This window comes from Geotrypetes seraphini, chromosome 8 (assembly GCF_902459505.1).
Source record: "Geotrypetes seraphini chromosome 8, aGeoSer1.1, whole genome shotgun sequence".
Taxonomy (NCBI): Eukaryota; Metazoa; Chordata; class Amphibia; order Gymnophiona; family Dermophiidae; genus Geotrypetes; species Geotrypetes seraphini.
Window position 1 is genome coordinate 61,553,077 of NC_047091.1, and position 12,077 is coordinate 61,565,153.

At 43.5% G+C, this 12,077-nt stretch overlaps 1 protein-coding gene across 1 annotated transcript in view; it reads left to right on the forward strand.

Moving 5' to 3' along the window:
• Nucleotides 1-12,077, forward strand: part of MEIS3 (Meis homeobox 3) — a 171,534-nt gene that overhangs the window by 67,060 nt on the left and 92,397 nt on the right. Inside the window, exon 6 of the mRNA XM_033957346.1 lies at nucleotides 5,192-5,341. Within this exon, the coding sequence (XP_033813237.1) occupies nucleotides 5,192-5,341 (150 nt within the window). The remainder of the gene's footprint in view (nucleotides 1-5,191; nucleotides 5,342-12,077) is intronic.

The following is a 12,077-nucleotide window of genomic DNA, read 5'->3' on the forward strand; positions in this document are numbered from 1 at the left end:
TTCTGCGCTGTAGAGTAGAACAGAAGCTTATTCTATCCCAGTACCAACCATAGCGCTTATCACCCTCTCTGCCTGTAGAATAGAGGAATGATTATCGCAGTGCATTGCCTGTGCTGCAGAATCAAGAAACAGCAGGAGAGCCCCTGAAGCATTCCTCTGGTGGCAGGGGTGCCCCTGGAATATTGGGAGGGCACAAGGATAAAAGTCTCCTTTAGAAACTAGTCAGTTTGATAAGGTAATGAGCTCATTAGGGGCACAATAACTCCAGCGGGTTTTTAACCAGATAATCCCCTTGCTAATGTGGTAATTAACCCTTTGATTCCCGCAGTGTGCCTGCTGGGCATCAAAGGGGATTACTGAGGCCTGGGGGGGGGGCAGGGGGGGGGGCAGGAGAGGTGTCCTTTGTCAAGAGGGGCTTTGATAATGAAAAAAAAAAAAGGCCAGAGTTATGCAGTGTTTTACAACTGAAGACACACAGAGATGAAAGGCGGTTTTTAAGAATATAAAGCTCAAAGGTTAGTTTGCAACACGATTTTGAAATTGCGCATTTCCCTCCAAGGATTTAATTTCCTGTGACTTCTGCAAGGGGGGAAAAACACCCCTAAAACCTACAAGGCCAAGAAACTAGTGCAAAAGGTAGGTGAGACTTTTGTTTCCTATGGTTTGCATTTTTGAAGCAAGCACAAATTTTTCCTGCAGCATAATTTCCGTTGTAGACGCTGAAGAAAACTAAGGTCCCGCAAAAAAAAATGTGTTATCTTTTAAATGAAAGGACTGTATTTAAATAAAGTGCAGGATATACAGTCAGATCTTGGATGGCGAGTAACGTGGTTTACGAGTTTTTTGCAAGACGAGCAAAACATTCTCTTAAATTTTAACTTGATAAACCAGCGTTGTCTTGCAGTTCAAGCACATATACGGGCGTCGCGTCAAATTCGCACAATCTATGCGCATCGCATCGGAACGTAATACATGCACCCGCAGCTCAAGCGCTCACACCATACGCGCATCTCACGCTGAGCGCGGCTGAACGTAATAAAAACATCAGGCCCAATTCACCCGCGGTGTCGAGACCGTTCGAAAGGAGTGAGATCTTGCAATACAAGTATGTACGTCACTGTATTTTCTATTAAAGTTTTCGGGATGTGGAACAAATCGTCCAAGTTTCCATTATTTCCTATGGGGAAATTCACTGTGATATATGAGCGCTTTGGATTACGTGCATGCTTCTGGAACGAATTATGCTCGCAAACCACTGTCTTGTATATCTGCTACAGTAGACTACCTTATAAGAATCAGGTCAGAGCTCGTGAGTTAAGGCCAAGTGGTGAGAACAAGCACATCAAGGCCTCTTGCTGTTTGCCAGATACAAAGGCCTAGATTCACTAAACTCACCGATCTGGATCGTTGTTGGGTGATTCTTGGCCGAGTTTTGCCGAGCGACCGATTCACTACAGATTCTGCGTGCAAACGATCTGATCGGACGCACACCCCACAGCAATCCCACGGACTGCTGTAGAGCAATCGAGGAGCAGGCGCAGATTATCCTTGTTGGTTGTAGATGCAATTTGTTTGCATGCGTCTGCTCTTCGCACAAGCGAGCTCAAAATAAAGGACGAGGGGGGGGTTGCGATTTACTTGCTGGCCCTATGAGTGGACATTTTAAAAGGAACGATTTCAATTTTTGTGCAGCCAGATTATGGAACAGAACACGCTTTAAACCCGCGGGTTAAAACCACGGGCTCGCACTGCGCTTTTTGCAGAATATATAAAAAGGGTGTTCTTACGCATATGTATAGTAGTTTTACAGTTTTATTTTTTTATTTTGATGGTGGTTTTATATGGGGTTGTAACCTCAATACTGGGATTTCAGGGCAGGAGAGCCGGCAAGGACAGTAAGCGACTGGTCCTCAGCGGTCGCTTCATTTCGGATCGGCAAACCCAATCGGTGTTTCTGCTTCTGCTTAGTGAATCGATGGCTTCCTACTTATGCATGCCATTTCCCCTCATTTGCATGGGCGGATCGGATCGGGTGGGAGATTGATCGGACAGAAGGTTAGTGAATCGGGTCGGAGTTAGGGAATGATTGCAAACTGGTCGGGCCACGATCGGAAGGTTTAGTGAATCTAGCCCATAATCCACACAGGTTGCCTTCAGTGAAGCCAAATTAAGCAACAGGTCTCAGTGGAGGGACATACAAGAGCTGCCTGTTTAGCCCAGAGCGACCTCAGGAGCATCACAAAGTGAAACCAACTGGTTTCAGAGTCTGAGGGAGCATCTCACTTTCTCATCTGTTCTTTCCGTGGCTCCTCTGCTTTGTTCCCACCTCATAAGATTTGGGGCGGGACCCAACCAGCCAGTACTTCTGAGGTAGCAATGTTTTATGTGTATGTTTTAATAACATTTGATATACCGCGTAAGCATATTACAGATCTAAGCGGTTTACAATAAAATACAGGTACTTAGAACTTCCCTGTCTGTCCCAAAGGCTCACAATCTAGCTCAGGGGTGGGCAACTACGGTCCTCAAGGGCCAGAATCCAGTCGGGTTTTCAGGATTTTCCCAATGAATATGCATGAGATCTATGTGCATGTACTGCTTTCAATGCATATTCATTGGGGAAATCCAGAAAACCCGACTGGATTGCGGCCCTCAAAGACCGGATATAGCTAAAGTACCTGAGTATGCTTGATAGGTAGAGTTTATTATGTATAATTTTTGTTAGGTGGGGTCATTTTGTTTTTATCTTTTATTACTTGCTGTTATCTTATTAGAGATTATTTAGGCCAGGGATGTCAAAATCCCTCCTCGAGGGCCGCAATCCAGTCGGGTTTTCAGGATTTCCCCAATGAATATGCATGAGATCTATTAGCATACAATGAAAGCAGTGCATGCAAACAGATCTCATGCATATTCATTGGGGAAATCCTGAGAACTTGACTGGAGGGACTTTGACACCCCTGATTTAGGCTGTGTTTTTTTGTTTGAACCATGCTAGCTTTGGTAGCTTGTGAGATGGATCAAGGAGGAAGGTGAGAATGATGAATGGAGAAAAAGCAAATGAAAGAAAGAGAAGCAAAATGTCAGACTGAAACACAGAGTAGGTGTTAATATATTCTTAGTAACTGTGGGCAGAATGTGCAGGTGGGTACCAAAGAAACAAGACAGTGAAATGATGGATGATAGACACGATAAGCAAAGCACAGAGAGACCATGAGAGCACCAGAGAATGCCGGGAGCATCCAAAATCTCGAACATCAATTACTCTGACACTTGTAAGCAGAACAGCCGGGGGAGATGCAGTCCATCATTTTTTATACTGTTTCCAAGTGATAGAATGACACGGTGACAGAGTTTGTCTCCGTCCCCGCAGTTAACTGCGGGAAACCATCCCCATGTCATTCTTTAAGGAGAAAGGGAAGAATCAGAGTATGAATGGGCTCAGCCACTGACCCGCAAGCCTTGCATTGAAGAATGCTGGTGTAGAAGGACTGAGGTTGAGATAGACACTAAAGAATGACAGTCTCTGGTATCCCGAGCAGATATTGTGATATCATAATGCCACATTCCACCAATGCCTAAGAGCCAACCTCATCGGTGATGTCACAATGGGTTCATTATCCTATACTTTGCTCACATAAGAATCAGGAGTATGAATGGGCCACTGAACCTCAAGCCTGGCCTTGAAGAATGCTGATGTAGAAGGGCTGAGGTTGAGATAGACACTACAGAATGACAGTCTCTGGTATCCAGAGCAGATATTGTGATATCATAATGCCACATTCCACCAATGCCTAAGAACCAACCTCATTGGTGATGTCACAATTGGTTCATTATCCTAGACTTGGCTCACATAAGAACAGAATATGAATGGGCTCAGCCACTGACCCTCAAGCCTTGCATTGAAGAATACTGGCATAGGACTAGGGTTATCAGATGTCCAGATTTATCTGGACATGTCCTCTTTGTAGAGGACTGTCTAGGTGTCCAGATGACTTATCAAAACCCAGCACTTTGTCCGGGTTTTGAAAAGCGTTGATATCAGGGCCGCATCTGGGAGGCATCTGCACATGTGCAGATGCGATGCGGTGACATCACACGCATGCTCGCAAGCATGTGACATCAATGTGTCACATCCTTTACCTGTCCAATAAAAGATTTTCTGAATAATTGGAAGGTTCCCTTTAAAATGATTTTAGGGAGAAACAAAGATCACAAATCATTGGGGGTTTTTTTTTTCTTAAATATTATCCATACTTTTCTCCTTTTTTGTTACCTAGATTGTATCAGGGAATCATCACATGCAGTTTCTAGCAAGCTGTCCTTTATTTTTTTCACCCTATTCATGGGGGCACAAGCTGCAGCGTCCCCTGTGGTTGAAAGGGAAAGGTGCAGCTCTCTTGGAGTCCCATTTGATGCTGTTCTTTCATCAATCAGTAGGTGTCACCACAGGTTCTAACCTGTGCCCTGACCCTGGGCACTGTTCCGGTTCATAGACAAAACCGCGGAAGACAAAGGCGCGCGCCGACAACTGAGCGCAAGACGGAGGCGCGCGCTGAAGAAAATGACAGTTTTTAGGGGCTCCGACGGGGGGTTTTGTTGGGGAGCCCCCCCACTTTACTTAATACAGATCGCGGCGGCGTTGTGGGTGGTTTGGGGGGTTGTAACCCCCTCATTATACTGTAAACTTAACTTTTCCCCTGTTTTTAGGGAAAAAGTGAAGTTTTCAGTAAAATGTGGGGGGTTACAACCCCCCACAACGCCCCCACAACGCCCCCACAACGTGGCGCAATCTGTATAAAGTAAAGTGGGGGGTTCCCACACACACACCCCCGTCGGAGCCCCTAAAAACAGTTATTTTCTTCGGCGCACACCTCTGCGCTGCGCTCAGTTGTCGGCGCGCACCTTTGTCTTCCGCGGTTTTGACCTGACACCCACTGTTCCAGCAGATTCAGACAGTAACATGTCCATTCCAAAATGCCAGAACCCAAATCTGGAATGAAACTCGGACAAAGCAAGATGCAGGCCTCTTTTTTTTTTTTTTTTTAACTTGAAGAGGCAGGCACTTTCTTACCCACCAAAATATCAGCCTTAACTACCAAACACCGATTTAAAATATAATTCCTGTATTTTAGTAAATTCTGTATAACTTTTAATTCTTAGAATTGGAATTTTATTTACTGCTTTTCAGGTGCATGACCTGTGCGATAATTTCTGTCATCGCTACATCACCTGTCTGAAAGGGAAGATGCCCATTGACCTGGTGATTGATGACAGGGACGGAGGCTCAAAGTCAGACCTAGAAGATTTCACCGGCTCATGTACAAGTCTCTCAGACCAGGTGAGAGGCTTTTGGCTCTGCCTCCTGAAGTGTCAGGGAGCAGTTCTATAAGTTTGGAACTAACACTTAGGCACTCATTATACATATTTTTTAAATACTGGGTTTACCCACAGATGTGCTCACGTAAATCTGTAAATGCCAGAATTCCACCTAAGCACTGTCTTGTAAACTCTTACGTAGCACACATCTGCAATGTGAGTACAGTGTTCCCCCCGCGAATTTGCAGTTTGCGGACTCGCTCATTCACGGTCTGCTCCAACCTCCTCTTCCTGTAGTAAAGTCGGGCTACACCAATCAGGAGCTACGTGCCAAAGCAGCTCCTGATTGGTGTAGCCCGACTTTACTGTAGGACGAGGCGGTCGGAGCAGACCGCGAGTGATTTTCTTCACCCACCGGCACTCCAGCTGCCCTCTCCTGCCTCCCCTGCCTTTTGATAGACGATAAACCGCATTCACGGTTTTTCAAAATTCGCAGGGGTTCTTGGAACGGAACCCCCATGAATTTAGGGGGATTACTGTATATGCATGAGCGGAGCTTGAGCAGACTTGGGTGGGGCTCAAACGTTCACATGTGACTTACATAATACTTATTTAGGGAGTGGCGTAGCAAGGGTAGGGTGTGCTTGGGGCAGTGGCGCTCTCCCCATTGCCTCCTCTCTCCTTCCCTGCCCCCCACACCACACTCGTGCCCTCCTTTCCCTGTACCTCTTTCAATCTTCGCCAGAGCAAGCAACTTCTCTGCCTGCTGCTGGCACCAGTGTTGGCTTTCTTTCTGATGCCACTTACTGGCACCATAATCCAGAAGCGATTTCAGAGGGGAGCCAGGCTGGCATGAGCAGCAGGCCGGCGAAGTTGCTCGTGCTGGCGAAGAATTAAAGAGGTGCTGGGATGGGGGAAGGGAGGGCGCGAGCATGGCATGGAGGGGTGGAGAGGTGCCGAAACCCTCACCATGATGGTGCCTGAGGCAGATTGCCCCCCGCCCCCCTTACTATGCCACTGTATGTAGGTATCAACAACATGTAGGCGTGACCATTTACACTCGCTGTATGGCTGGCATAAGTGCTTGCAACTAACTATGCTAGTTCTTATTCATTTATTTGTTTATTAGGACCTATTAATTGATTTTATGAAGAGATTCACCCAAGTCCATATACAGTATTATTTTATTTATTTATGTATTCAATTTTTTACACCATTCTCCCAGGAGAGCTCAGAACGGTTTATATGAGTTTATTCAGGTACTGAAGCATTTTTCCCTGTCTGTCCTGGCGGGCTCACAATCTATCTAATGTACCTGGGGCAATGGGGGGATTAAGCAATTTGCCCAGGGTCACAAGGAGCAGTGTGTGTTTGAAGTGAGAATGACACGGTGACAAAATTCATCACCGTCCCCGACCCCATGGATAACCGCGGTAAACCATCTTCATGTCATTCTTTAAGGAGAGAGGGAAGAATCAGAGTATGAATGGCCACAACCACTGACCCCCAAGCCTTGCTTTGAAGAATGCTGGTGTAGAAGGACTGAGGTTGAGATAGACAGTACAGAATGACAGTCTCTGGTATCCAGAGCAGATATTGTGATGTCATAATGCCTCATTCCACCAGTGCCTAAGAGACAATCATATCAGTGATGTCACAATGGCTTCATTATCCTTGGCTCACATAAGAATCAGAGTATGAATGGCCACAACCACTGACCCACAAGCTTTGCTGTGAAGAATGCTGGTGTAGAAGGACTGAGGCTGAACTAGATACTAAAAAATGACATGGGATTATTTCCCGCGGTTATCTGCGGGGACGGGAACGGTGATGAATTTTGTCACCGTGTCATTCTCTAGTTTGAACCCACAACCACAGGGTGATGAGGCTGTGGCTTAACCACAGCTTTTAAAGGATATCAGTGTGTATGGTCCTTCATAGAAGAGACTCCTTCCAGGTGCCCTGTTAATGCCTTATGTAATGCACTCCACATGCATTATGTTCATTCCACATTTCCAGTGCAGTATATATGTTCCATAGAGTACTCCCACTGTAGTGCGTACATTCCATATAGTACATTTCCAGTATAATATATACGTTCTATAGAGTACTTCAATTGTAATATGTGCATTCCATATAGTACATTTCCAGTGCAGTATACATGTTCCATAGAGTACTCCCACTGTAGTGTGTACATTCCATATAGTACATTTCCAGTGTAATATACACGTTCCATAGAGTACTTCAATTGTAATATGTGCATTCCATATAGTACTTTTCCAGTGCAATATACGTGTTCCATAGAGTACTCCCACTGTAGTGCGTACATTCCATATAGTACATTTCCAGTGTAATATATACGTTCCATAGAGTACTTCAATTGTAATATGTGCATTCCATATAGTACATTTCCAGTGCAGTATACGTGTTCCATAGAGTATTCCCACTGTAGTGTGTACATTCCATATAGTACATTTCCAGTGTAATATACACGTTCCATAGAGTACTTCAATTGTAATATGTGCATTCCATATAGTACTTTTCCAGTGCAATATACGTGTTCCATAGAGTACTCCCACTGTAGTGCGTACATTCCATATAGTACATTTCCAGTATAATATATATGTTCTATAGAGTACTTCAATTGTAATATGTGCATTCCATATAGTACATTTCCAGTGCAGTATACATGTTCCAGAGTATTCCCACTGTAGTGCATACCTTCCATATAGTTCATTTCCAGTGTAATATACACGTTCCATAGAGCACTCCCACTGTAGTGTGTACATTACATACTCGTATAGTATGTTTCCAGTGCAGTATACATGTTCCATAGAGTACTCCCACTGTAGTGTGTACATTCCATATAGTACATTTCCAGTGCAGTATACATGTTCCAGAGAGTATTCCCACTGTAGTGCATACCTTCCATATAGTACATTTCCAGTGTAATATACACGTTCCATAGAGCACTCCCACTGTAGTGTGTACATTACATACTCGTATAGTATGTTTCCAGTGCAGTATACATGTTCCATAGAGTACTCCCACTGTAGTGCGTACATTCCATATAGTACATTTCCAGTATAATATATATGTTCTATAGAGTACTTCAATTGTAATATGTGCATTCCATATAGTACTTTTCCAGTGCAATATACGTGTTCCATAGAGTACTCCCACTGTAGTGCGTACATTCCATATAGTACATTTCCAGTGTAATATATACGTTCCATAGAGTACTTCAATTGTAATATGTGCATTCCATATAGTACATTTCCAGTGCAGTATACGTGTTCCATAGAGTACTCCCACTGTAGTGCATACATTCCATATAGTACATTTCCAGTGTAATATACATGTTCCATAGAGCACTCCCACTGTAGTGTGTACATTACATACTCATATAGTATGTTTCCAGTGCCCACATGGATATAGTCAAGGGAAATCTTGCCTCATCAATCTACTGCATTTCTTTGAAGGGGTGAATGAACATGTGGATAAAGGTGAACCGGTTGATATTGTGTATTTGGATTTTCAAAAGGCATTTGACAAGGTTACCTCATGAAAGACTTCTGAGGAAATGTCCTATTAAGGATTAAGAACTGGTTGAAAGACAGAAAACAGAGAGTAGGTTTAAATGGTCAATATTCTGAATGGAGAAGAGTAAATAGTGGGGTTCCTAGGGGCCTATGCTGAGACCGCTGCTTTTTAATATATTTATCAATGATCAAGAGATGAGAAAAACTAGTGAGATAATTAAATTTGCTGATAACACAAAGTTGTTCAAAGTTGTTAAATCGTACGAGGACTGTGGAAAAATGCAAGAGCGCCTTGTGATAGTGGAAGACTGGGCATCAAAATGGCAGATGATGTTTAATGTGAGCAAGTGCAAAGTAATGCATGTGGAAAAGAGGAACCCAAACTATAGCTACGTGATGCTGGGTTCCAAGTTAGGAGTCACTGCCCAGGAAAAGGATCCGTGTGTCATCACTGAGGATATGTTGAAACCTTCAGCTCAATGTGCGGTGGCTGCTAAGAAAGCAAATAGAATGTTAGGAATTATCAGGAAAGGAATGGAAAACAAAGATGAAAATGTTGAAATGCTCTATAGCACTGTTCTTCAACCGCCGCTCCACGGACTGGTGCCGGTCCGCAGGAAATTTCTGCCGGTCCACGAAGGGTCAGCATAATTAAGGTCAATTCTGACGTCAGAGAGGATGTTCTGTACTAGCCAATCGCTAAGTCTGTACTTTGTTTATTCCATTCAATCTGTAACATTTCTAAGCATTGTAAACCACATAGAACTTCGCGGTCCTGTGGTATATAAACTGTTATTATTATTATTAAAGACAGGAAGGGGCACTAAGGACATGGGAAGGAGGCACTGGGGGCACTAAGGACATAGGAAGGAAAGAAGGAGGGAATAGAAAGGGACAATTCTTGGGCTTGAGTGCAGAAAGAAAGAAAAGAAAGAAAGGATACACAGACAGAAAGAAACGCAACCAGAGACTCATGAAATCACCAGACAGCAAAGGTAGGAAAAATGATTTTCTTTTCAATTTAGTGATCAAAACGTGTCAGTTTTGAGAATTTATATCTGCTGTCTATATTTTGCACTATATTTGTCTATTTTTCTATAGTTACTGAGGTGACCAAGCTCACGGAGATGGGGCGGAAATGGGGTTTTTAAATTTTATTCCTATTAGTTTGCCGGTCCACAAAATAATTATTTTATTTCTGCCGGTCTACGGATGTAAAAAGGTTGAAAAACACTGCTTTATAGTACAGCCATACCTCGAATAGTGTGCAGGTCGCCATATCTCAAAAAAGATATAGCAGGATTAGAAAAGTGCAGAGAAGGGCGACAAAATTGATAAAAGGTTTGGGGCGACTTTCTGATGAGGAAAGGCTAAAGCGGCTAGGGCTCTTCAGCTTGGAGATGAGACAGCTCAGGGGTGATATGATAGAGGTCTATAAAATACTGAGTGGAGTGGAAAGGGTAGATGTGAATCACTTGTTTACGCTTTTAAAAATACGAGGACTAGGGGACATGTGATGAAGCTACTAAGTAGTAGAATAAAATGAAACCAGATTTCTCACACAATATTTGTAATTAAACTCTGGAATTTGTTGCCAGAGAATGTGGTGAAATCAGTTAGCTTAGCAGGGTTTAAAATAGTTTTTGATAATTTCCTGAAAGAGAAGTAGATAGGCTGTTATTGAGGCTTGGGGAAATCCACTGCTTATTCCTAGGATAAGCAGCATAAAATCTGTTTTACTACTTGGGATCTAGCTAGGTACTTCCGACCTAGGTTGGCCGCTGTTGGAAACTAGATACTAGGCTTGATAGACCTTCGGTCTGTCCCAGTATGGCAATTTTTATGTTCTTATGTACTCCCATTGTAATATGTACATTTCATATATCTATTTAATTCATTTTCTATCCTGATCTCCCCAACGAGCTCAGAATGGGGTTACAGGTTAACATACATAATATATGTTTAATTGGTTACAATTTGCCATAGTTACAGTGCAAGATGTTCAATAAAAGTTTGTATCCTAATGCAACATATACTGAGGATCTAGTCCCAATATAGAAACACAGAAACATGATGGCAGACAAAGGCCAAATGGCCCATCCAGTCGGCCCATCCACGGTAACCATTTTCTCTTTCTTGCTCCAAGAGATCTCACATGCCTATGCCAGGCCCTTTTGAATTCAGACATAGTCTCTGACTCCACCACCTCTTCCGGTAGACTGTTCCATGCATCTACCACCCTTTCTGTAAAAAAAAAAAGTATTTCCTTAGATTACACTTCTCCCTCCGTATTTGCGGTTTCAGCAATCGTGGTATCGATTATTCACGGTTTTTAGCTTGCTGGCTCCTCCCCCCACTCCCCCCACCCCCAATTACGTCAGCTTGCATATAGAAATTGTCGATTCCAAGCGTTTACAGAAAAAAATCGAAGATTCCCAGCACTTTCTTCACCGTGTTTTGCCTCTCCTTCAGGAACAGGCCAGGTCTCCCACCGTGATATTTGCGGTTTCACCGTATTCACCATGGTTTTTAATAGAAAACAGCAAATAACATATGAAAGAGTTATTCGCGGGTCTGTTAATCCCCTATCACAGCAAATACGGAGGGAGAAGTGTACGCCAGAACCTATCACCTCTTAACTTCATCCTATGCCTTTTCATTCCAGAGCTTCCTATCAAATGAAAGAAACTTGACTTATGTGCATTTACACCACATATATATATTTAAACGTCTCTATCATATCTCCCCTTTCCCCTAAAGTATACATATTGAGATCTTTAAGTCTGTCCCCATATGCCTTTTGATAAAGACCAACTTCTTCTGGACCGACTCCATCCTTTTTATATCTTTTTGACAGTGCGGTCTCCAGAATTATACACAATATTCTAAATGAGGTCTCGCCAGGGGTATCGGTACCTCTGTATTCCTACTGGCCATTCCTCTCCCTTTGCACCCAAGCATCCTTCTAGATCTCGCTGTCACCTTCTCAACCTTTTTGGCCATATGCAGGGGAGTTAGGCGACGAGGTATGTTTTTACTGCTTTCCTCAAATTCAGGAGTCCTTCAAGGGATCTGATCTGCGAGGGCAGTTGATTCCAGTGGTTTGGTATGAAGTGGGAGTAGGAATGTTGTTTGGCCGTTTGCAGTTGATGGCCACGACCAGGGGGGCGCTTTGAGGTGTATTTCATCCTGGGAGCAGAGGGTCCTGTTTGTCAC